The sequence below is a fragment of the Nuphar pumila genome, chromosome 5 (genome assembly GCF_984573655.1).
Source record: "Nuphar pumila chromosome 5, dmNupPumi1.hap1.1, whole genome shotgun sequence".
Taxonomy (NCBI): Eukaryota; Viridiplantae; Streptophyta; class Magnoliopsida; order Nymphaeales; family Nymphaeaceae; genus Nuphar; species Nuphar pumila.
Window position 1 is genome coordinate 23,605,014 of NC_143253.1, and position 26,672 is coordinate 23,631,685.

Genomic DNA, 26,672 nt, shown 5'->3' on the forward strand with positions numbered 1-26,672 from the left:
GGTCCATCAGGAGGGAGCAACACTCCCCATCAGAAACCATCACCCCTCAACCCTCCTCTTGTCTTCCACGGTTCCACCAACATGGAGACGACCGCCATCTTCTCCCCTTCTTCTCTCTTCAACCCCAAACCCCTCTTCTCCAAACCCTTCTCCCCACCCTCGCTACAACACAGAAAATCACCTCAGATCTCTTTGTGCAAGGCCATCATCACCTCTAGTGAAAAACCACTCCTGCCCACATTGGGATTGCCACAATTTCACCCCAAAACTTGGTTCTCAAATATCAACCATGGCCTAGCTGCACTTGCTCTCTCTCTGGCCATCAGCTTCTGCCCTGTCCTGCCTTCTGAAACTGCGCTAGCATCCGAGTTCGACGTCCTCAATGGCGGCCCGCCAACCGACTCGTACGTCGTCGATGATGCCGGCGTGCTGAGTAGAGTCACCAAGTCTGATCTGAAGAATCTTCTCTCTGATATGGAGTCGAGGAAGAATTTCCACATCAATTTCGTCACCGTGCGCAAACTCACGGTGAGTGCCTTTCAGAATGGAAGAACTGCTATTGTTGCGAATTTGGTACCATTTATTCTATTGATTCGTTATTGTAAAACACTCAATCCATCGTCTCAATAATACAATTTTGGATGGTAAGAGAACTCGGTGGCATTGAATTTTTGTTGTTTCCGATTTCGAAAAAAAAATGATGAGAATGTTGGACTGCATGCTTAGAAAGCTAGAGTTCGTGCTTGGGAAAATATTGTTGGTCTGCATGCTTAAAGAGCAATCTCTTACGGAGAAAATTTATGTTTGCAGAGCAAAGCTGATGCTTTTGAGTTTGCTGACCAAGTGCTAGAGCGCTGGTATCCCACAATTGAGGAGGGCGATAGTAAAGGGCTGGTTGTTCTAGTCACAAGTCAGAAAGAAGGAGCTATCACTGGTGGGCCCAAGTTTATTCAAGCAGTGGGGGAGAGTGTTCTCGATTCTACTGTATCAGAAAACTTGCCTGGTAATTTTTTAATTGCATGTGTTATGCTATATGAAATGGCAAATCTCTGCCTCAAATTGCATTAAGTGATTTTATGTTCGATGCTGAGGAACACCTTTTTTTTTTACTTCTGAATCAATGCTCTACTATATTAGATCTATTTTTCCTAATGATGCTTGCTAACCTTTTAATACAAACAGTTATCATTTTGCTTTCATGTACTCTCTCTCTCTCTCTCTCTCTCTCTCTCTCTCTCTCTCTCTCTCTCTCTCTCTCTCTCGACGAGCTCTTTTGATGATAGTAAGCGGCATCTAGGGGAGAATTTAAGTTGGCAGTCTGAAATTTGGGCACTTTTTTTTTGGGATTAGCAAGCTGGGGTTTGGCAGACACCTACCAGTTCACAAGATCAGCATTACAATCAAATAGATAAATATGAAGGAAACCAGTCTGGTGGTTTATTGTTAAGAACAGAGAGAGGGAAGAGGAGATAAAGGAAGGAGGAAGAGGAAGAGGAAGAGGAAGAGGAAGAAGAAGGATTAACGTGGTTCAGCCATTACGGCCTACCTCCACTGTAGGTCACCCCATACACCTTCACTATGAGCAAGAAAAATGATACATGGAGGCTGTGAATACAGCCCGTATACATAGATCCTCAGCTGGATAGGATCTGCCTTACAGGTTTCCTTAAAATCAGGTCTAAAGAAATCCATCAATACACCTTCCTTGGATGGGGACTTCCGTGGGATAGGGAGATCCACCTTCCTTGCATAGTACCTTTCCTGGGATGGTGGATAAGGCTGAAGAGGACTTTCTGTAGGAGATGATCACCTGCTAAAGTGGGAGGATGGCCTGCCATAGAGGGACGATGCTTGAGCTGTCCGATATATCCAACACTCCCCCTCAAGTTGGAGAGAAGATAGAGACAAAACCCAACTTGGTTAGGACGTCATAAAGTTGAGCTTTTGGAACCATCTTTGTGAAGATATTTGCAAGTTGGTATGAGCTTTTAGTGAAGGGTGTGCATATCTCCTTAGCCTGGACTTTGTCTTCGATATAGGGACAATCTATTTCTATGTGCTTGGTCTTTTCATGAAAGACTGAATTGACAACTATCTATATGGCTATCTAATTGTCGCAATGCATTCTCATTGGTGTGCTGACCTCAAATCCCATCTCGTTAAGTAAAGACTTCGTCCATATGAGTTTGCATGTGGTGGTAGTCATTGCCTGATATTCTGCTTCAGCGCTTGAGTGGGAGATGACACTCTGTTTCTTGCTTTTCCATGATGTTAGGTTTTCTCCCACCTGTACACAATACCCCATAGTAGATTTTCTGTCTGTGTGACTTCGAGCCCAATCTTGTATCGGAGTATCCCTCAACTTCGTGGTGTCCATTTCTCTTCATCCATATCCCCTGCCTGGGAGTCTTTTTAATATATCTTAGTATGCGTTCCACTGCATTCATGTGGTGCAATTTTGGGGCATGCATGAATTGGCTCACAAGACTTACGATGTGAGTTGAGTGATATCAGGTTTGGTAACTGTAAGATAGATGAGTTTGCCGATGGTTTTTTGGTTAATTCAATATCTTTGAGAGGTTCTCCTTCACCATTGATTGGGTTCAACGGGGGTATTGATGGGCTTGACTCCGGTCTTACCAGTCTCTTTGAGGAGGTCTAGGACATATTACCTTTAAGAGAGGAACATGCCTTTCTTAGAATGGCAGACTTCGATACCCTGGAAGTATTTCAATTTTCCCAAGTCCTTGATGTCAAACACCTGATGGATATAATCCTTGAGGTTATGGATTTCTTTTTTATCATTCTTGATTATAATGTCGTCCACATAGACAAGTATCATGAATGTAGATGGTCCGTTCTTCTTGGCAAACAAGGTGTTGTTAGGAGTGTTTTTGTGAAAGTTTTTCTTGATGAGCATTGAGCTTAGCTTGGCGAACCATGTGTGAGGGGATTGCTTTAGGCCATATATGGCCTTTTTTAGCCTACATTCAACATTTGAGTTTCCTTTTTGTGGGTACCTTGGAGATAGGTTCATATAAACTTCCTCCTCGAGATCACCTTGTAAAAATGTATTTTTTACATGTAGTTGGTACAAGTCTCAGTTGTAATTGCATGCGATGGATAGTAATACACGTAAAGTGCTCATCTTGGCAAAGGGAGCAAATGTTTCTTGGTAGTCAATTCCCTGAGACTGAGTAAAGCCCTTGGCTACCAATCTCGCCTTGTATCGCTCAAGGGTACCACCACTCCTATCTTTTATCTTATAAGTCCATCGACATCGGACTAGCCTCTTTACTTTCAGTAGAGAAACAATGTTCCAAGTCTGATTTTTGTCTACAACAGATAGTTCTTCCTCCATGGTCTTCCTCTACTGAGGGGATTCCATGGCCTCTTTAAAGTTCTTCAACTCTTGGTGAGAAGAGATGGAGCCAAGAAAGGCAATTAATCCTCTGGGCAGGTGACCATAGGATATGTTCTCCTCTATAGGGTACTTACAGTCTTGAAAAGTTACGAAGTTATCATACCTTTGAGGAGGTTTGGTGAGTCTCTCAGATCGTCTGAGAGGGGCGTCATTTATCTCAGGGGCCGTGAGGTTGCTTTAGGTTTGAAGATCTGTTAACCCTTCTCTGAGACCTTGCCTAATAGAGATGGTAAGGATGTCATCTAGGGTGATTATGTTAGGTAGCACGAGATCACCAAATGTCTTCCCTTGAGTCAGAGCCGTGAGTGACTCCAAGTTTGAACAATAGGGTGTACTTTCTTCAAAACTGACGTCCCTGGAAATGTACATCTTTCTTTTAATGGGATTGTTGAAAGTTTTCCTCTGCACTGCACCTGCGTTGAGAAAGAGAAGAGAGAGAGAGAGAGAGGGGGAGAGAGAGAAATTACGGCTGTCACGATTTCAGTAAATGAAATCGTGACCTAACTTGTGTATTTAAGTTACATTACAGTATGGGTCCCGGTTTGGTGTATCCAGACTCGATAAATGTAAAAATAGTTACATGGTTACGTTACATGTTACATGGATTGGGTACATGGATCGGGTCAGATCCTATGCACCTTTTTCACCCCCCCTCAAGTTGATTATGGTTTTGAACCATGAACAAGTTGCTTTTAAGCATCCAAAAGCGGTCATTGGTTAACCCTTTGGTAAATATGTCTGCAACCTGTCTTTCAGTGCTGACAAACTCAGGCTCAATCTCTTTTTCTTCAACCTTCTGTCTCACAAAGTGTTGGTCAATCTCAATGTGCTTGGCACGACTGTGATGTACTGGATTGAAATACATGTTGATGGCACTTTGATTGTCACAGAGCAAGGTAGTGTGGGAGATCTTTTCTCCTACTTCAGTTAGAAGATGCCTGATCCATGTGACTTCGGCAGTGGCAACAACCATGGATCTATATTCAGCCTCAGTGCTTGATCTAGCGATAGCTTTTTGTTTTCTACTGCTCCAAGAGACTAAATTTCTTCCAATGAAGGCACAATATCGTGATGTAGATCTTCGTTCGTCAGGATCCCCTGCCCAGTCTGCATCACAATATACACTAATTTCGTGCTCGTCTTGGCCATATGACTGTGGTAAATATATCAATCCATCTCCAATAGTCCCTTTTAGATATCGAAGGATCCTCTTGACTGCTTCCATATGTCCAGTACGTGGCGCATGCATAAATTGAGACACTTGATTGACTGAATAAGCAATATCAGGTCTAGTGAATGTGAGGTATTGTAACATTCCTATTATGCTACGATACCTGGTGGGGTCATCACACAGATCTCCATCATGAGCGCTAAGTTTTTGATGAAGTACACTCGGAGTTCCCAGAGGTTTGCAGTCTTTCATGCCTGCCTTGCTGAGAACGTCTACAATGTACTTGTGTTGAGTGAGTGTCAAGCCATGAGCCTGGTTATCAACTTCTACACCAAGAAAATAACGTAGAATTCCAAGATCTTTCTTTTTGAACCTTTGACCTAATAAGTCTTTTATTTCTTGGATGTGGTCCGCAGAGTTTCCTGTGATGATAATATCATCGACATAAATTAATAATAGAGTGGTCACAGGCGGTCTTTTAAAAATAAATAATGAGTGGTCCAGCATGGAACGTGAAAATCCATGTTTCTGAATCTCTAGCGAGAAGCTATCAAACCAAGAGCGAGATGCTTGCTTCAGGCCGTAGATGACTTTTTTTAGCTTGCATACATGGGTTTTACAATTTTGTTCTTGATATCCAGGGGGTTGTTCCATGTATACTTCTTCCTTCAAATTCCCATGTAAGAATGCATTTTTTACATCAAGCTGACTCAACTTCCATCCATGTTCAACAACCAGGGAGATGATGATTCGAATCGTTCCCATTCTTACAACTAGACTAAAAGTCTCATCATAGTCTTGCACTGCTTCTTGAGTGAATCCTTTTGCTACAAGCCTTGCCTTATAACGTTCAATGGTTCCATCTGGCTTGTACTTGATTTTGTAGACCCATTTGCATCCGACAACATTTTTATCAGGTGGTCTGGGAACAACTTCCCATGTTCCACATTCATGCAAGGCTTGCATTTCATCATTCATGACTTCTACCCATTTCATAGAAGCGGTTGCCTGATAATACATGATGGGCTCTTCGTCCTTATTGATGGCAGTTAAAAACAGTTGAAGATCTAAGGAGAAGTTGTTATAACTGACCCACCTGTCAATAGGATGTCGTATGCGGTTTGATTTTCTGGCTGCAAGAGTATGAGAAGGCACATGATTGGTGACTGAGACATGATCTGAATGGCTTGATGTTGTCGGTCTCTGTCTAGAACAGACAATACCTTTATATCTGCCCGGTACTTCCTCTGCATTCTGTGACCCCGACGTCCCAGTGTTCTCAAACACCTTTTCTTCTTGTTGCACACAGTCTGAGGAACATGCTTCATTGGAGCCAGCAAAAAGTTCTGAGCTCAGCCAAGGATAATAAATTTCAGTTGGCATATTCGTTGTGTCAGCTCCGTGATCAAAATTTTGTTCATCAAAGACAGCGTTTCTTGAGGTTCTGATGCGTTTGTTGGTGGGATCATAACACCTATATCCTTTGTAGTCATCTGCATATCCCACAAATCTGCACTTTTGGGCCTTGTCTTGAAACTTGTTTCTCAGGGACTGATCGATATGTACATAGCAGACACATCCAAAAACACGCAGATCATAATAACTAGGATGAGTTCCAAAAAGACAGTGATAAGGAGACTTATTTTCCAGAACAACCATAGGCAGTCTATTTATCACATGCACGGCAGAATGAAAAGCTTCTGTCCAGAGGTTGATGGGAAGATTGATGTCATGAAGCATACTCATGGCACTTTCAACGATATGCCTGTGTTTTCGTTCAGCAATTCCATTTTGTTGAGGGGTGTGAGGACAGGACACCCTTCTTCCTATTCCGTTATTTTGAAGAAGAAAAAAATCTGAAGAAGAAAAGAAGATGGGAGATGAACGAAACCTCAAACCTTTGATATGTCGCACCTTTGGAATCCTCTTCAACCCCTAGATGGATCTAAGCTCTGATACCATGAAAGTTTTCCTCTGCACTGCACCTGCGTTGAGAAAGAGAAGAGAGAGAGAGAGAGCAATTACGACTGTCACGATTTCAGTAAATGAAATCGTGACCTAACTTGTGTATTTAAGTTACATTACAGTATGGGTCCGGGTCTGGTGTATCCAGACCCGATAAATGTAAAAATAGTTACATGGTTACGTTACATGTTACATGGATTGGGTACATGGATCGGGTCAGATCCTATGCACCTTTTTCAATCGTAACATTTGTACCCCTTAGTGGTGGATGAGTACCCTAAGAAAACACACTTGGTGGTTCGGTGACTTAGTTTATCATAATGTTGAGGAAGGATAATCACATAAATGACACAACCGAAGGATTTCAAGTGGTTGAGGGATACTTTTGTCCCTTTTAAGACCTCTAGGGGAGACTTCATATTGAATTTCTCCTTTTAGACAATTTATGAGGTAACATGCAGTTAGGACCGTATCACTCCAAAACTCTTTGGACATATTTGACTGAAATAACAAACTTCTGGGAGGTGCCTGTTTTTTCATTCCGTGATTCCATTTTGCTGAGGAGTTCCGACACATGTAGTCTGATGAGTGATTCCATGACTTTGTTCAAACTCATCGAATTGGTGGTTGATGTATTCGGTTCCGTTGTCGGTTCTCAAGGTTTTGATCATTGAGCCAAACTGGGTGGCAAAATCCTTGAAGTGTCTTAGGACTTCCTCTTTAAATAACATAAGATAGACCCATGTGGCTTTGGAGTAATCATCAGTGAAAGTGATATAGTACATAAATCCCAAATAAGATTAGAAAGGGGCAGGGCCCCACACATTAGAGTGAACCAGGTCGAAGGGCTTCTTAGATGCTCTTTCAGATTGGGAAAAAGGATCATGCGTTAATTTAGCATAACGACACACATCGCAAGATTTAGAGTCAAAACAAGCGTTAGGTAAAAGCTTATTTAGGGCTTTGTCAAACAAGTGCCCGAGTCTAGAGTGCCACAACTTCTTATTAATGCTTTCGTTGTTAGATGTGAGGGCCTTACTGTCTTGATTGAGTAGGTATAGGCCACAAACTTCATGTCTTTCACCAATCATCTTGTCATTCGGTCTTGGAAGATCACGTTAGTAGGAGAAAATATACATTGCAGTTGTGGGTCTGGGTGATTTTGTTGACGGATAAGAGGTTTGAAGTGAGAGAGGGCATATAGAGGACTTCTCCTTTTCTCTTGTTATCGAGGAATTGAGCTTCTCCAATGCCATCAACTGCCTCTTGGGATCCATTGGCAATAGTAATCGGTCTCCTTAGGGATGTATTATATAGAGTGACAAGTTTATTTCATGTTTTGGTTGATTTTCCTAAAGTATCCAATTTTGAAAATATGTGTGATCTCGATTCTATAGTAGTCAATTTTCTTGTTTTGAAACTAAACACGTATGTAATACATGTTAACGATTTTCCTTATGCATATGAATATATATTATGCATAGGCAAATGGGTGATGAATAAAAATTCAGATCTATGTATTTCCTATTCCTACTTTTAAAATTTATATTTTTGTTCAAGTCTGCCTATTGTGCATGCATCTGCTGATTTGGTTTTATTGTATGGCATAATCATGTATTGGAAAAATATATGCATATTATGTTTCATATGCTTATGGCTGTATATGTGTATATAGTCCTTAGTTAATAAATATTTGTTGTTTAGTATATTTTCTGGAAGTTTTATATGGGTCAAATTTGTTTTGCCCATGCATATAGACAAATCTGATCCAGATCTACTGTGTTTACACATGTAGATCTGGACAGACCTGCAGACTGTTGCTTATGGACAGATCTGGATCGGATCTGTTGTGTTTATACATGCAGATTTCGACATACCTGTCGATTTATCTCTTGTAGACAGATCTGGTCCAAAACTAGTGTATTTACACAGGTGGATTTGGACAAATCTGCAGATGTTTGCATATAGACAACATGGTTCAGATCTGCTGCTATACACATGCAGATCTGAACAGATCTGCCGATTCACTTTATGTGGACAGATCTAGTTCAGATTTGTCCAGGGTACATATACAGGCTGTTGTCGGGTTGGTTATGGATTCATACCTCTAGCCAACCTATGTGAGGCTGTCCAGAAAATATTTTGACACAGGAAATCAATTGGTTGTTAACATATAGAAACAAGACAAAAATCTGGTTATGCCCGATTAGTATTGATTTCATTAAATTTGTTGTTTATTTCCTGATTTCATTAATTCGACCTCTGTGAGGGTCATGAGTAGGCTGTCGATGTTCTGTTTTATCTATAATATGGTCGGCATCAAGTTGTTTGATGCTGCCATATGGGTTGTCATCGAAACAACCTTAAGATCGTGGTTGTTGATCTATGTTAGCATTATGTTGGAATATTTTCTATATGCTGTCATGATTAGGCTGAATACTAATTTGTTCTCAATGCTGCTATATGTTCTAAAATGCTGTTATATATATGTGGTACTTATATGCTTTTGTGGGTTATTGTAGGGCAGGGTAGTGCTGCACAATTTTTGTGCAACACTTTCCGTTGTCCAAAGCTTGCAGCCACATGTTTTTGTAGTAAAAACATGCAGCCAACAACATGCCTATGCCCAACGGCAGTATGCTGTCTTGCGTGTTGTGCTGCGGCATAGACGCGGTCTGTTGGTTGGAGTTGGTCCAGTAAATCTGAACCAGATCTGCCCTACTTGACTCTTGTGCAAGCTGACTCGATTTCCATGATATGTGGTACGAGGATTTTGATCAGTTTGGTATGTCATGTTTTCTGAATAATGTAATTATGTTCATATTTGAATTGTATGTACTACAGAGTACTTGTATTGAATATGTAATCATTCAATCATTATGTTGCAAGTGTTTATGTCATATGCATGGAAAATTATGAAATTTATTGTATGCATGAATATGACCATGTGCAAGTGTGAGAGCTTATGCATAAAATGGATCATGAAAAATGTATGTTGTAAGCATTTGTTCACATGCATATGCAAATTGTCTTATATGTACATTCTCGTTGTGTGTAATTAAATATGCATTATGGACATGTTTTGAACAACTGTTTGTGCATGTTCACTAGGGATTTTGCATAAAATGCATTGGTAGTCAGACGTGAACCACTGTAGGCTATGTGGGCCAGGAGCATGTGTTGCTCCAAAATATGTTTTTATGCATTGAAAAATTCATTATGAAATTATTGGTTTTTTAATTTAACTGCACTGTTAAAATGATAGTGTGCCAGGTCTCGAGTTGGGTTTTGCATGTTGATTTGCAAAACAATTCTTTCGAAGAACTTTATTTTGTTAAAAAGTTAAAAGAGATGAATAATGTAATCAATTTTCTTCCTAGATATCTCTTTCACAGTGTGAGAATTTTGATGGTGATTTTGGGGAAACCGTGAGGATACTAAAACTTTGTGTGCGTTTGTGCCCCTGAACTCGATGTGGTGGTTCACCTCCCGACCACAGTTTTAGGGAGATTTTAGCCACTTTGCCTGGGGGTGTTGTTAACACACTTGTTATTATTGATATACCAAGAAAGTGACATTAGTAAATGTTAATTTTCCTCATGTCCCGACATTAGATGTTGATTTATAATGTTCCATTGAATGGTATTGATTCCTGATATCAGTCGAGAAACAAGTGTGGAACACAATAATAAAATATAAATTGTGTTAAGTTACCACTGAGAACCTATCTTGGACTTCGAAAATTGTGCTCGTTTTGAGTATCTGTGGGTTTAATGAAAAGTGAAACTAAAATTGTATGCATATAATAGAGACATGCATGCAAAAAAAAAACTCTGATAATATCTTTATAAGCTATTCATACATATTTACTATTCTACATCAGTTCATGCATTCTTACTTATTTTGTCTCATATAAAGATTGTTATTGCATGATACTTGTTTAAAATGTTTGAATGATAAATTTATTATGAAATTGTTGTTATATTCCTCTGAATTTATGCATGAATTTGGTTTATGATTTTTTTTCTACTTAGATTATTAGAAGAATTCGTACAAAGAATCTCTGGTTCTTAGCCGATGTTTCAAAATGTTTTCAGGACCAAGAGTTTAGTGATGGGGGTGACTGCCACATGGAGCCTGCAAGTTCACGTGACTTGTTTATGATATTTTTTGACAGTGCGGCTCTGTATTACATACTTTAATTATTTTTGTTCTATGACATTCATTTTATTGGTTAATAAAGTTGGTTATTCTTTTGTTGATTCAATGTATATAACTTGTGGTTTGATAGTTGTTAAATCTTTGAGGCCTCAGATTCTTGGGTTTGGTTTCCTCAATTGTTTAAAAAAAAATCACTTTTCACAGGGATAAATTGGGGTCGTTATAGATTTGGGAACTAGGGAGGTCGATGTCTACTTCCACTTACAAATGTTTCACCTCTGACAAATTAAGGAAAAAGAATCCCAAATGTTATATTTACAAAAAGTTAGGCCATGTAAAGAAAGAGATAATCTCGTATATAATTTAAAAGCTAAAAATCAAGGAAAACCAACATATAAAGTGGGAGTAGTAGAGGCAAGTTCAAAGTCTCAGACATCGGTGGATAGACAACTGCTATTGGCAGCACTTGCAGGGCTCAATTTAAAGCAAAATAAACAGGGTGTTTGGTATGTCAATTCAGGAGTCTCCAATCATATTATTGGAGATGTAGGTAAATTTTGAAACTTGATTCCTTATGTTGGAAATGATAAAGTCATTACTGGAGATGAAACTCGCCACTCCATTACTCACACTAGAAAGGTTTTTATTCTCATGTTTTCCACTAGTCTCTAATTATCAAATGTTTTTCTTGTCCCAAATATTCAAAAGAACCTAGTGTCTATCTCTAAGTCGGTTGTTGATACCAATTCATGTGTTGTTTTTACCCCTTCTTCCGTTTATATGAAGGATCTTCACATGAAAAGTACGTACATTGAAGGACAAAGGCGAAAAACTATGTACATCTTCAAGGAAGTTCTTGTGGCTAGATTTAATAAAATCTTGCAACAGTCCAAGAGTCTTATTTTGTCTTCATGTTTTGTCAATGAGTCAATGTCGGGTGATTCTAATATTTGGCATAGTCCTCTGTACATTGCAATGGATCTTTTATTAGAAAGCTTGTTTCTAATAAGTTGATTTCAATTTCTAGTGAGTCAGGATTTTCATATTCAAGTTTGTCATAGTTGTAAGTATCCAAGAGTCATGTACTTCCATTTGTTTTCAATAATAAAAGAACTTCTAGATCTTTTGAGATTATTCACTCTGATGTATGGGGTTCAACTCCTAAATGTTCATCTTCTGGAAGTCGTTTCTATATGATATTTATTGCTAACTTTTCTCGATACACTTGGATATATTTCACAAAACATAAGCATGATGTTTTTGGCATATTAAAAAATTTTCATGCTATGGTTCAAAATCAATTCTTTTTGTCCATCTTGAATTTCCAGTGTGATGGCGGGGGTGAATACTCTTCTAATGATTTTATTGAATATCTTAAGATGAATGGGATCAATCAAAGAGTATCATGTCCTCGAACGCCCCAACAGAATGGCCTTGTTGAGCGAAAGCACAAACATATTGTTGAGAGTGCTTTCGCGATGATGGATGAAGGATGTATTCCTACTTATTTATTAACAGAGGCTTTTCACACTGTAGTTCACATTATAAATATGCTACCAATGAAAATAATTCAAGACAGAGTCACCAAGTCTGTCCTGCACTGCATCCTAAGAGTGATGGTTGCTCTTGGCACATGCTATTTCACCCAGGTTAGCTTGTACATAGGAAGAACAATCTGCTTGGGTATTAATCTCCTCTGATAAATGCCGTAACAATTGATCTGCTCCACCACCACCCCATACACGTGTCTCGAACATAGTTAGGGGTATGCAAAAAAAAAATTAAACAATGCAAAGTGTTACCATGATTAGGAGTGATTGGTTCCTCCCAGAGTTACCAAAAACGCCTAAGTAACTGAGGAAGCGCGAAATGTTGCGCTTTTGAAACGCGCTGGGAAGCACGCTTCCCTTTTATAAGAAACTCGCTTCCCCCATTTATTTTATTTTATTTTATTTTATTTTTTCTCTTTTGTCACTTCCCCCTCACTTCTTAGGTCGCTTCCTAGGTCACTTCTGGTTCACTTCCTAGGTCGCTTCCGAGATGCTTCCTAATTCGCTCATAAGTAGTCCCACGCTTCCCGCTTCCTAAAATTTTGAAAATGCCTCGCTTCCCGCTCCCGCTTCCTCTACTGGCAACCATGGTTCTTCCTCACATTCTTAAATTTTCAAGTTTTATTTCTTTTTCTAGAATCTAACCACATGGCCTCTTTAATAGGATTAGACTTTTGGATAATCTGGTTATGACATGTGAGAAGGCTTTTATAAGGCTTAAAAAATTGGCGACTAAAAATTTTATAAATTTAAAGGCTTATAAAATCACATTTTTTCATCGACAAATCATGATCCAACAACTGATTCCTAGCAAATGTATTATGCTGAACACATTTATGGTGTCTGATTTACCAAACATTGCCTGAAACATAAAAGATCAGCATTGTCCACACCATATGGATAGTTAGGAGGAACCAATTTTCCTCTTGATTAGTATAGACTTTTTGCAACATATATATGTCTCATGGACTTATATAATTTTTTTGTGATTCGGTCTTCAATAAGTCTGATCAATGGAAAGTGTCCAGCCCGTGGATCACTTTCCATTCCACACTATTCCATTCCCTGACTTCCATTTACCTCCTTCCACAATATTAAAGCTTACCTTGACTGATTTCCAGTCCCAGGATCCAAGAGAAACCGTTCACTCAAAAGATAGAGGAATTATGATGGAGGTATTTTCTGTTAATCAATTCAGTCCATGGGTTTGTGATTTTCACAGCAAAGAGTCCATCTCAATTTGGCTAGCAAAGCAAGGTTAGCCTCTTCAACTTTTCACAAACCAAGTCCTCTCTCTTCACATGGGAGACAAATCTTAAGCCAATTGAAAAGATAAATCTAATTATTATTTTCTGTTCCATTCCATAAGAACCTGAAAAGCATAATAGCCACCAATTGTAAAATGATCGCTTCCAGCAACTTAAAACACATCATCCAAAATGTGGGAAATGAATCTATGACTGCCTTGATCAATGCTAAACAGCCTGCTATAGACAGCATATGCCCACTTCAGAATTCAAACTGATTCTGAAATTTTGAAACCAATGGTTGACATAAGTCCTTTAATCTTCCTAAGAAAATTGGGAGACCCAAATATTTGATGGGAAGCTTATCCTGGCACCAATGATATAGTTTTGCCACTTGTTTAACTCTAGACAGACACACTTGGAAAAGAACAATGCTAGACTTCTCTTTATTTTAACTAGGAAGTTAGATCACCTCAAAATCTCAAGCCGCATTCAAGAAGTTTTCCATAGACTTTCCTTTGTCTTTTAAGAAAAGAAGGCATCATCTATATAAAATGATTGACTCCACTTGAAGGATTGAATACTGTAGGGTACTATATTACCATGATCTTCTTCAAACTGAAATCTTCTCGACAGACTCCCCATGACTATGAGAAAGAGATAGGGAGACAAAGGATCTCCTGGTGAATTCCCCTGGAGCTATACAATTCTAGAACTAGATTTCCATTAACATAGCAAATTTTGGAGATTTGACACACACCATAATACGTTGAATCCAAAAAATTCTAGAGGTCTCTCTAAAAATTCCCAACTCACCTTATCACGCATCTTCACCAAATCAGTCTTGAACAAAAAACTAGGTTTTCGACCATTATCCATACTATCAACCATCTCATAAGCTAACAAGATACTCTCTTGTATACTGTGTTCTTTCAAGAACACTCTTTGATTATGAGAGATGATCCTTTTGAAAGTGGGCCTCAATTCTGAAATAGGGACACTTGGAAATGAATAAGGAGCAAAGCAAGTTCTATACAAGGAAAAGCTTGTGTTGCCTCCTTAGTTATATGTCTTACTAAAATTATACACACACAAACTTGTGTGTATGTGTGTATGTATGTATACATAGGCATGCATACACATATACATATGTGTGTATATTTCAAATTAACTAGGGCATGATTTTGTTCATGCACCTGCTTGGAACAGCCAGCTCCCCCCTTCTGCTGCTACCATGATTCCATACCACTGAATTATTTGCAATCATTTTGAAAGCTGGTACCTTTGCTACTATTAAAATCATCCTGGGTGGACATGAGAGTCTCTGGCTCGTATGAAGTTTTACTGATGTAAGAAACACCATTCAGTTGAAACATATCATACTTACGTAAGCAATATGATTCTACTCTATCTTTGGTGGTCAACAAGTTCTTGTTGTTTTGTTGCATGCCAAAAATTGATAACAATTATTATCACAATTATGAATCATCATAATTGACTGGGCAAATAAAGGAGATGTATGACGTGAATAGGACAAAAGGGGATCTTAGAAAAAATTGGGAATCCCCCCTTTTTTAACAACTCCATAGTGTAATATGTAATATAATTAAATGTTGTGCTTCACACAAAGCATCCTATCCTATCATTGCCACCATGTTTTTCCGGACAGTTGAGATTTGAACCCCCTTCAGCAACTTTTATCTCGTGGTAAAGGGAATTTTTTTTTGATAGTTGAATTAAAATAGCAGTTCAGTTCTTTAACACTTTGATGTTTCTAGAAACCATTTCATTATTGTTGAGATGAATGATACAAGCACGGAAATTTTTATGAATATAATTTCCATCAAGGCTGTTCTTGTTAAGGTGATTTATAATGAACTTGTCAAGTTCAGCACCAACTGAAGGCTGAAAGGATATTTAGTATAGAATTTTCTATGGATTATTGTTGGATGCTGCTGATCATATCTTGTTAATTATCATTTTTCAGTACAGATTGGCTTACTTAGGAGATTGATTTGTTGCTTATGAGGAAATATTGTAATGCAAAAACTTGACTTTAAGAGCCTGCTATTTTACAGAATCAATTACGTACTTTCATTGCTATAGTATAACCAGCTTTCAAGGTCCTCTGTTAGGAATAGCTGTTGTATTACCTATTTGGATTCTCAACTTTGTCCCAATGGAACAATTCTAGTTATTTGGATTATCAAGTGCATCTTAATTTCTGTGGACCCTTCTAATTAATTATAAGATCATATCATGGCTGGATATCTCTTGAATGATTTTAATGCAGCACCATGATCTGAACAGTGTTGAGGTAAAAGATATTTAGATTTGGTAACACTTCCTACATGATGGCACTTTTGACATATGTTATAGCTACATAATTGTTCTTTATTAAAGTTAGTAAATGCATGTACACAAGGATATAGAAAGCAAGTAATCCACTTTCGTTGGGATTCCAACAACCTTTTGTGCTTCTGCCTGTTTTCCCTAGTATGGGTTACCCTTTTTACAAAATATATACGTACATTGGGATTTATTTCCTTTATAGTCCAATTTATGGAGGCAAACCAAATGGATAATGTTGTAACCAATGTATGTGTCCTCTGTAATGAAACGAAGTGTGCACAAGTACAATGCCACTAAAGGGATACAAGGTGCACAATATGTAAAAATAATAAATTATTGAAACCTCACAAATGCCACAAAGGGTAAACACTACATAAAAATAATAATTTATTGAAACCTCACAAAAAGGCAAGAAGCATTCTTTAATTACATTGAGAGGGGATCACCCTTATTTATATACAAAGAAAGGGAGAGAAGGAGAGCTCAAAAGAGCTATTGGAGCAAGCTCCAATGGTCACAAAAAGAGCCATTTTGACTAGTGTTGACTAGTCAAACTCTAGTTCAAAAAGTGAACTAGAACAAGGTTCTAGACTTCTAGTTCAAAGAGAACTAGATAAAATAAAACAAAAAGAAAGAAAAATAAAGAAATAAAAAAAGATACATCAAAAAATATATATATATATATGTTATATATACATGTACACACCATATGTGTATATATATACACACAATTTAACATCCTCTATTTGACACTTGCAATTAGCAATCTGTCTTTTCTAGTTTATATAATCTCTCTCTTTTCCTTTTTTGTGACATTCTTCTCTAGCTACCTGAATGATTACTAAAGCCTTTAGGCTTTAGCACAATCAATTTTTAGCCTTGGTGTATATGATATGTTCATTTGAGAAGAAAAATAACTAGAATATTTAGTATCACAGTTGGACACTTCATGTATGCTATATATTCTTGTTAACTGTTCTGGATTTCACTATGACATATAACAGCTTTCTGTTTTTCCTATGTGTGAAAGAAATTGCCATTGGTTAGAATATCATGCTGTTCCCATGAAATTCTCAAGGTACTTCAATGAAGAACTGTACTTTAGGAACACCAGAGAATTTGTTGAATTACCTGAAACCTAAGTGAAGAAGAAGTCCCATTTCTTTTCCCATGTATATTCTTTACCTTATTGCATGGTTCAACATTCAACATATGCCTTACAGGACTGTGCCTTTTCAGTAACATCTAATATGCATGAACATTATTACTGCAATCATGATCTTCCCTCGTGCACCACTAATCATTTGGTCTGATGAATAAGTGCCACATCGACAAGGCATGTGAGTACATTTATTCCTACTGAAGCTTATGCATGGAATGAAGCATTATAATATGTTGGAAATGACTTGTCTGAAATCTTAATTCCAGGATTCCCTAACCATCTTGTCAACAGAAAATTATATGCAAATTTGACCTTGCAGTAGCAATTCATAATTTAATCTGTGTGTGTGTGTGGAATCAAAAGCACCACCCTTCAACTTGGTTGGAGAAAAACCAATGATCTTCTAGTATTTAACCAATTTTTTTAAACCCACTGCCGTGCTTTTGGCTGGTCTTAGCTAAAATGGGTTAACATGTAGCCGGGATAAGGCTTGACAATGATGATAGTGAAAGCAAACTATGGCAATTATCATCACAATAAATATCTATTACTCATTGAATACAATATCTATGTCTGCACTATGTTTGCCAAATTCTATTACCATTTTGGATGATGGTTTGTAGTTTATGACACCATTCTGGCTACTCTCCTTCAATTATTACCTTGCTTTCTCTCTTCTTTTGCTCCACCGTCCTAGAGAAAAGATATATTTAAATGTTGTCCTCTCTCTCTCTCTATATATATATATACATATATATATATATAATCTCACACACACAGATAGACAGCTAGATGATTAATCTATTCTACTTCTTGCATGCAGTCCTAGCTACCGATGAGAAGTACAACGAAGCTATTTTTAGTAGTGCCAAGCGGTTAGTGGCTGCAATTGATGGTTTGCCAGATCCAGGTGGCCCAAAGTTCAATGATAACAAAAGAGAATCAAATTTTAAGACTAGAGAAGAGACTGAAGGGAAGCGTGGGCAGTTCACTCTTGTAGTAGGAGGTTTACTTGTAATTGCATTTGTGGTTCCAATGGCTCAATATTATGCCTATGTGTCCAAGAAATAGTAAGGCTTCATGCTGCAAGAAGAGTCGATCCTTGTATAGATTGTTATGTATTGCAAATGATTGAGCATATATTTACAAACACGGCACAATCTATGTATAATACATTTGCGTGCACAGCTGTGCACACACGAATGGCCAGGTGAATTTCTATGGAAATATTTTTGTGACCCTAATGTACACTGGTGCAGCATATCTTAACACATCACTGAACTGACACCGAGCCGGTTATGCTGTATGAGCTCAAGCATGTGAAGATTAACTCTACATCGAATTGCCAAAATCATCCAACTCAACACAAAGTTGTATGCATTTTATGCTATTGTCATCATTCAGCACTTAATCAACTTGTATTTTCAACTTTTTGTGTGTGAATAAAGACGGGCATTTCCATCTAGATTAACCAATTAGAGGAAAAAGAATCCATGGGACAACATCAATGTGTATGGCTGAGAATCAACATTTTACATAATAGGAGCATTATGAAGTAGCTTCTAGGCCTGAAACTTTAATTTCAGAACAAATGGAACTTTATCTGCAAATGGTGGGTCAGAAAATTTTCCAGTAAGAATGCGTGATGCAACATGAAAGTTAGCAGCCTCTGTGTAGTGAATTCCATCCCAATTTACATATTCAGTGACATCACTGCATCCTGTTGCTGTCACCAAGCTCCCATTTATGGTCTTTGTCCGTCCGCAAGATATCCGGCTGTCGTAGTTTAATGGTGGACCTCCATATCCACAGCAAGCCATTATTGGCTGTTCAAATCCTGGAAAAATTTTCAACTAAAATTTAGAAATTATTATGCTAAAAATTAGGAAGAAAAACAGAGAAGATTTCTTAAAAAACAGTAGTAAATGCACATGAAATCATAAAAAATGATTTTCCCACTCCACAGTCACATATGTTACCAAATCTCCCATTAATAACCAATAAATACATTTACCTATGTCCACAGGAAACTTTCCAATCAGCGAAAATACATGCTACTCTTAACTGTTGCAACCATTTCTTATGAATGCATTCTTGTGTAGGAGAGCCAATATCAAGCTTCCACCTTTCTTTAATTGCTTAGTTGTTATTATTTATTTAAAAAGTATTTTCATATTTTAGAAACAACAAAAAGCAAAAACTTTATTCGTTATGTGGTGCAGATGTTTATGGATGTAATGAATCTTCCATACTGAGACATACATGACTATAAAGTGGGGAAAAGGAAGAAAGAAGGAGAAGAAAAAAAGGAAGGCTGCACCATCATGGACATTTGGTTGTAGGCTGCACTACCAGACGCATAAACAATGATCCCAAATGTGAATACTCCCAATTCTTGGATTACAAAAATCTAGGGCCCATCTTTTGTAACTTTTCATTCTGATAATATTTTCTCTTACCATATCTGGAGAAATTTGCAATCAAGTTGACTTTGATAGTGTAGATATCCACATATGTCAAGTTGGCATCAGTGAATTGTCCTTGCAATTTAGTTGTGAGTGCATGGAGTTGCAAATTGAAAAGCTTAGCAGCTCTGTTATGAGAGACTAGGCATCCAAGCTCATCCAACTTCAGTGGGTCTTTTCCAAACATTGCGATGTTTTGAGCCAAGCATCCCAAAGGGCCAGTATTATGAATCCAAAATCTCCTTGCACCTTCGGTGTATAACTCCTATATGAAGGAAAAAATAAGAAAGCTTAAAGAATTTAGAATGAAGTTAAAATCTTAGGGCTGCAGTGACTAAGAGTTAAGCCTCAAGTTTTATTTTTCCAAAATTGCGAAATGCTTACGATGAGATTTCTGCTATATTGATCATATGCTTACCTGTATGCAAGCTTCGTTAGAAATGAACTGCCAATATCTGACACGATTGCGCAGACCAGAATCAAGTGTCTATGCAATAATCAGGAAACAAGCTTTCTCATAAATGCAAGAAAAATATTGCCTTCTCTGTATCCAAATTTCATGAATACCAACCAACTTGATTAGATAGAGCTGCCTTCACAATTAGTGGCAGTAATCAAATCAAGCTGCAGAAGCTTGATATCAGCTTACTGAAAGCTTTTTTGGAACTCATTCTTAAGGTGAAAAGCAATCAAACCAAACTCAGGAAACGCCAAGCTCTCTCTCTCTCTCATATATATATATATATATATATATATATATATATATATATATATATATATATATATATATATATATATATATATATATATATATATATATATACCCTTTTAAATTTCTATAGCCATTGACATCTTGGTTAGGTATGTCCGTGATGTGATCTTTTTCACTTTCCAAGATTGGGTTAATTGAGTGTATTTTTTCAACGGTCTATCAGAAAATAGAGGTTGTAGAAGTCAAATTCATTCTTACAAACTAAGCTTGTTGGGGCAGGTTGACGACAAGCTCAGTGTCATAAACCAAGCTGAGCAACCTAAAGCTCAGCTCAGTTTCTCTTGTTTATATACCTATCCATGACAAATTGCATATAAGAACATAAAAGAAGGATGATCCGTACCTGAATTCCATCTTCAAATTCTGAGAGGATTGTTGGAATGGATGCTATCACTTGATCCTCGGTCTTCGAATAAAATGCACCAGCAAGATCATTCTGGCCAATATCAAACATATACAGGGCTTGATTGAAAATCTCTTCCTTTGGAATAAGCTTCTGAGATTTACCACCTAATGTAAAAAATAAAGGAAATAAGCAGCAGAAAATAAAATAACTCCATAGCAGTTAGCACAGAACCAAAGCCATTTTTTTGTAATTTTATCATATTTGCAGAATGATTATAGTTTGTTTTCAACTAGTAACTGTATCATTGACTTGTTCTCCTTAATAAAACTGGTGATGGATGAATCAATCCATTAATCTTCTTATGAGTGACAATAATAACTAAGTGCAGTTTTTTTTCTCTTTTTTCTTTTCTTTTTTGTGTGATCTCTTCTTCAATACAAGCAAAAGGGCGAGCATAAGAGAAGTCTACAATTAAAACATCAATATGAAGAATGGTGGATATGCTACTATACATGCAACACCAATGTTGTTGAATTTCTTTATATATTATATAGAAAGACTTAAAAAAAAAAGACTTTGCCATGTGAAACTGCCATGAGATTTGAAATTCTCATATTAGTCTCACATTGTTTTAATGTAATATTTGCATTTTCCATTTAAAGGAGATTGTTAACTTATGTTTTTTCTTGTAAAAACATTCTCAATTTTTTTCTTAATGAATCTCAATTTTGAAATTTTTAATCGATTTAAATATATAAAATGTTTATTTTATAGTTCTAATTGGGTTTATATTTAGTATTAATGAAGGTACAAAACTATTGAATTGGAAATCATAGGTTCAAGCTGTATCCGCTCAATATGACCACATAGATGTGTTTAGCATGGTTCGTTTGCTAAGGATCAAACCTTGGATCATGTTTTTCTTTTTAGATGTAAAAATCTGATTTTTTGAGTCATAAAATTTTGCTACATTGCGGGTCATTGATTTTTAGCCTTTAAAAAAGCTGCTTAGATGTCACGTTTCACATGATTCAAAATTTGTTTTCTACTAAACCAATCTTGTAGATCACATCCATAGGGGTCTGGCCTACAAAAACATCTAAAAAATAAGAAAAGGTGATTACTATTCAATAGTTCCATACCTTCATTAGTACCAAATATCAACCGGTTCTGATTTGCCTTTTTTTGCTTTATTTTTACAAAGTTAAACTTTCTTTCATTTTTCGTTTATTGGCAAACAAGAAGGGAATTGGAATTGCCTAAATTGCCCTTCATACCCTACAAATTTTCTTTTGACAATATAAGCTATGTCTAGAATGACCGCATAGTATGACTATATTCCCTTAGTAGAATATTTTCTATGTAACAAACCCTTACCTTGCAATTCAAGAACTTTTGCTTTAAATCTGATGAATTGAGCCACTTGAATGCGAAATGAGAAGGGGCTAACAGCTGATGGAGTTGCCGGAAGTATTGTTGATCCAGCTGCTGCAAAATTACAACCCTTTCGGAAGTCCGGCCGGTCTAACGAGTCCAAGTATGGATCGAGAAGCGGCAGGTTGAACGTGTCTCCTGAAAATAAGTAGATAACTGGGTGTTTTGATATACATTTCATTTCCTTTCAACTAATGCATCTAATGACCTGAGTTTATGTTGAGCAGGTCTAAAACTATATATTCAATGCATGAAGCTATGAATATTAGACACCCAGGGTCTAAGGGTATCATTGAACAGATATACTGTTTCTATCTTGCTTATATAACATTGCTAAGTGACATGACTGAAACAGAAACATGGACCAACATTGTTATGCTGAGACCTATTTTGCTTACATTCAATGGCAAGTGTGGTAATTGGCTTGGTTAGGGTGCCATAATTTTAACGTTGAACAATGACTCACTGGTGATGGATCATAATTCGGATCTGGATCTGGCCAGCATTGTCTATCCACGTATAACCTTAGTAGGTTTTGATCCAGGTTAGAGATGTCAACAGACCAGATGAGGATGCAACCGAACCTGGCCAGATAACATGTAGTTGGGTTGAGGTTCAGATTAAGTTATGTCCTGTACAGAAAATGAAATCCCAAACTCAACCAGTGCAATTAAAAAAGTTTAAATGATATACTTTTATTTAATTACATATAAATTACTTGGGTCAGGTCAGCCAGATATACAACAAAAATCATACCATAAACCTAACCTGAATATTATTCAGGGTTGGGTTCATGTTGACCCAATTAATATTCTGGTCATTTTTTTTTTATGATAGGTTCCCGGGATCTAACATAAATTCCAATGATTCAATTGGTGGCTCATTAGGACAGATGGATACAGAACTTTTTTTTGCTGAACATCAATTCCATTTATTCAACAGGTGGCTCATTAGGACAGATGAATACGGGAAGTTTTATGATTCAAATATATAGACACAAGAAATTTGGATTTGGGTTGTGTTGGATAGACATAGATCAGACCCATTGACAGCCCTAATCCTGGACTACATTCGGATTGACCATACACATACATGGCCAAGAACTTAAGGGTTTTGAATGTTTCTTAACAAAGAAACAACTATCCAAAACTCACTTTAGCAAAGCAAATTTGTGTGTGTGCAGGTACTTTATGGTCACAGACATGCTGTTATTTTGGAAATATTTTAATTTTGTTGTGATATTTTCAGAGGTTGATTTTATTGCCAAGAAAATGATATTTTCAAGCTATCACCTATTCTAAAAATGATCATGTTTTGATTGCAATATTATCATGATAAAGAGTTTTTTTCATACTTTTTTGTGCCACATACACACTTGATTTACATAGATCTAGGCTGCAAAAGCAAAATCTAACCATTGGATCATGGTTAGCATATTCTTTTTATTGTTTTGATGTGTTAAAGTTGACTCAAATATGATGTTTTATGTCGTTTTTAAATTACTCTTTGATTTTTGCCATTTAAAAAATGAAATCTTATGGTGTATTAAACATTTTAAAACCTTCTTTTATACTAAATAAATAATGTTAAACACATATATATGGTTAGATTTACCATTTGATGGTAGATCTATGCAAACCACCATATGGTATCATGGTACACTTTACCATATATTTGCCCTTCATATTTTTATATAAACTGATATTACATATTTTATATATGGGTTAATCAAACATTAAACTAGTTGTATTTAATATTATTAAAATAACTAAAACACTTTTAAAATAATGATATTTTTGAAAAATGTAAGTTCATTTTTTTATTTAAAAAATGTAACTTTGATAGCTTCATAAAGTTACTTTTTAAAGAAATGTGTTTGACTTTTCAATTCACTTCAAGCTCAAAAAACCTATAAAGCTAAATAAAATAACCATACATTTTAACAAAAATATCATTTTTTTAAAAGTATTTTAGTCATTTTAATAAGATTGAATCCATCTAATGTTAAAAACTAATTTAATATTAAATTAACCCATATTTATATTATTCATAAGCAATAAAGGTTGGAGAGACAATGAGGTGTGCATGTCTTGGGCCTAGGTCCAACTTGGCCAAGTATGACTTCAAGCGCTATAAATTCTTTGGCTAAGTCCGATTAGATATGGATAAAGATTCACTGAATACCCAAAACCACCTAGACCCACGTTCTAGCCAACATGATAAGAATAGGTCCAACTCTTGGTATCCCTATAAATGGATCGGGATCATGTTAGTCTAATTGGATATAACACTTGTTTACATCACCAAGTTTAAAATGTTTGGTGATCCCACCCTCACAATGAACCCCAAAAATTCAAGTGAAAATTATCATTTTTTCTTTTTTTGGACAATAACGTAGATGACTCTTTTAGCTAACCGCAAGTTAGAGAATATAACAAAGATTACAAATATACTTGACACTTTTGCGCATACAAATTTAGGCATCTGATTTTTCAGGCGACAACTTACATGATGCTTGATTTTTCCGAGCAATAACTGACATTGTGCCTGATTTTTCTAGGCGATAACTAACATGGCGCCTGATTTTTTTAGGCAACAATTACATGATCAATGAGCCTATTTTGTTAGGCGACACAAGGGTAAAACAGTCAATAAAAAAGTCAAGTGGCTATGATGTGTAACTGGACCTTCTTATTTAAGGCATTGTGTCCTCGACCCCGAGTTTTACCTTGCAGGGAGGTGGGCCCAATAAGCAACCCAATTCTCAATGAGGGTTTTTTTTTTTCGTTATAAAAAAAAATTGAAAATCAATCGGTCAGGTTTCACCCAAAACCCGACCCATACTAAACCCTATAGGGTCAGGGTTTGGTAATAAATAAGAAGGTCCAATTACAATCTGGGTCAGATCCCATTAATATATGGAGCCAGGTATGGTTTGTGAAATTACATACCAGACCTGAATTCTGACTAATATCCGATTTTTTTCAATGTAAAAAGGATCAAAAATATTACTTTACTGGGTATGGTCCGGGTCTCGTTTATGTAATCCTTATAGAATCTGGGTATGGTTTATCTTATGGTGGGTCTGATTGGACTCCCGTCCGGACTTGGTATCAGTATCTCAAATCAGGTGTGGGTCTGGTTCCACCTGAGTCCAAAGCAAACCCAACCCGTTGACACTCCTACCAGCCCTTCAGCGCCAGAGAGATTGATCCTGGGTCATCAGCTTGACACAGGACCATGCTGGCCACATGGGTAACCAGATGACAATTGAACAGTACGTGCAAGTAAGAATATGTTTGGATTCCGTTACAAATCTCGAAATATCTGGATCTTTGGTTGTCCTATCGCTAGTATGAACTCCAAAAAACTGTCACAACAACACGCCGTTTTGGTAGAGTGTCCCCCCCTGACACGAGAAAATACGGACACTGACACCGACACGACATGCACAACTAATATTTTAATATTTGTAATTATTTTAAATATTATATCAATAAAAACTGTTTTCAATATTAAAATATTAAAAATTCGTTTTATTAATTAAAAATTATTTTTCAAAAAAGTTTTGAACTTGCACGTCAAATCCGTATCAGACATTTTTATGTCCACGTGTCTTTGTGACAAGCCAAAAACCCATAAACCTCCGAAGACTTTTTCACGGCATGGAATCTCACCATCTGAGGGGGTGTTTCGATCCGCCCAGTTAACCGGTTTTTCACCCTTAACCAGAAAAACCGGATAAGATGGGAACCGGCATTGTTCTATAATGCAATTTTGCTAGATTATCTTGCTTTTGCTAGAGAGAGAGAGAGAGAGAGAGAGAGAGAGAGAAAGATCCCCTGAATTTCCGGCGTTCCTACCAGCATGAAGATATTAAAAAATCCTAAAATGAGAAGTTCATGATTTTCCAGCGGCATTCAAACGAACCACTAATGGATTAACGGTAGGTTTAAAGCAAGAGAAGAGAATGTTTCAGAGCAAAATGCGAGATTACCCAAGAAATCAATGATGAGCCTTCCATCACAGAAGCGACCAGCTGGGTGCTTGAAGGTGGTTTCACCGTTTGGTGGGTCAAGGTGCTCACCGAGCCCAGCGACCAGATTGCCCGTGTCTGAGTTCGAGTCTCCAAAGTTGAATACTGCAGGAAAGTTCAGATCAAGCCCCCATATGGTGGATGAAAATATGGAGATGGTGAGGAATACTTGGATGTGGAGGAAGTGGGGAGCCATGGATGGTGTGATTTTGGTGCAGATACCAAACGGGATCTTCCTTTCTTTTCCTTTCCTTTTCTTTGGTTCTTCTGTCTCTCTCTGTTCCTTGGTGTTGGTGTTTTTGTATTTTAAAAAGACTTGAAAACTTTTGAAAAGGAAGTTGGTGAATCAAAGTTTGCCTTCAAAGTTACTCCACATTCCAGAGTGCGTGTCTTTTTGCTTGCTAGGCTCCAAAGTTCAATCACATCATGCCAAATGAATGTGGACGTAACTGCTCATGTCCTTATTGTGCTGTCAATGGGTCCGGTTTGTATGGGGTACCCAATTCGACCTGAACTCGCATTCTTGGGTATGGGCATGAAAAATAGTGACCCGAATATTTTTCTGGTTGAGCTGAACCTGATATGAG

The 26,672-nt window shown here is 37.1% G+C and overlaps 2 protein-coding genes across 2 annotated transcripts; one reads left to right on the forward strand and one right to left on the reverse strand.

Moving 5' to 3' along the window:
* The first annotated feature begins 4 nt into the window (after positions 1 to 4).
* On the forward strand, positions 5 to 18,277 carry LOC149837125 (UPF0603 protein At1g54780, chloroplastic-like). The gene is made up of 3 exons (XM_090005838.1): positions 5 to 528; positions 811 to 1,003; positions 17,856 to 18,277. Exons 1-3 carry the CDS (start codon positions 82 to 84, stop codon positions 18,101 to 18,103), a joined length of 888 nt encoding a protein of 295 aa, XP_089861964.1. The 5' UTR covers positions 5 to 81; the 3' UTR covers positions 18,104 to 18,277.
* On the reverse strand, positions 17,855 to 26,334 carry LOC149837126 (GDSL esterase/lipase At1g54790-like). The gene is made up of 5 exons (XM_090005837.1): positions 26,047 to 26,334; positions 21,993 to 22,187; positions 20,613 to 20,779; positions 19,492 to 19,762; positions 17,855 to 18,869 (listed from the first exon to the last, which is right to left on the reverse strand). Exons 1-5 carry the CDS (start codon positions 26,279 to 26,281, stop codon positions 18,595 to 18,597), a joined length of 1,143 nt encoding a protein of 380 aa, XP_089861963.1. The 5' UTR covers positions 26,282 to 26,334; the 3' UTR covers positions 17,855 to 18,594.
* Positions 26,335 to 26,672: the final 338 nt, after the last annotated feature.

Coding starts and splice junctions, on each gene's coding strand:
- LOC149837126 (XM_090005837.1), bottom strand. CDS start 26,281: ATGGCTCCCCACTTCCTCCACATCCAAGTATTCCTCACCATCTCCATA. Junction 22,188..26,046: donor GCTCATCATTGATTTCTTGG/GTAATCTCGCAT, acceptor ACTTATTTTCAG/GAGACACGTTCAACCTGCCG. Junction 20,780..21,992: donor AAAAGTTCTTGAATTGCAAG/GTAAGGGTTTGT, acceptor TTTTTACATTAG/GTGGTAAATCTCAGAAGCTT.
- LOC149837125 (XM_090005838.1), top strand. CDS start 82: ATGGAGACGACCGCCATCTTCTCCCCTTCTTCTCTCTTCAACCCCAAA. Junction 529..810: donor TCACCGTGCGCAAACTCACG/GTGAGTGCCTTT, acceptor TTATGTTTGCAG/AGCAAAGCTGATGCTTTTGA. Junction 1,004..17,855: donor TGTATCAGAAAACTTGCCTG/GTAATTTTTTAA, acceptor TCTTGCATGCAG/TCCTAGCTACCGATGAGAAG.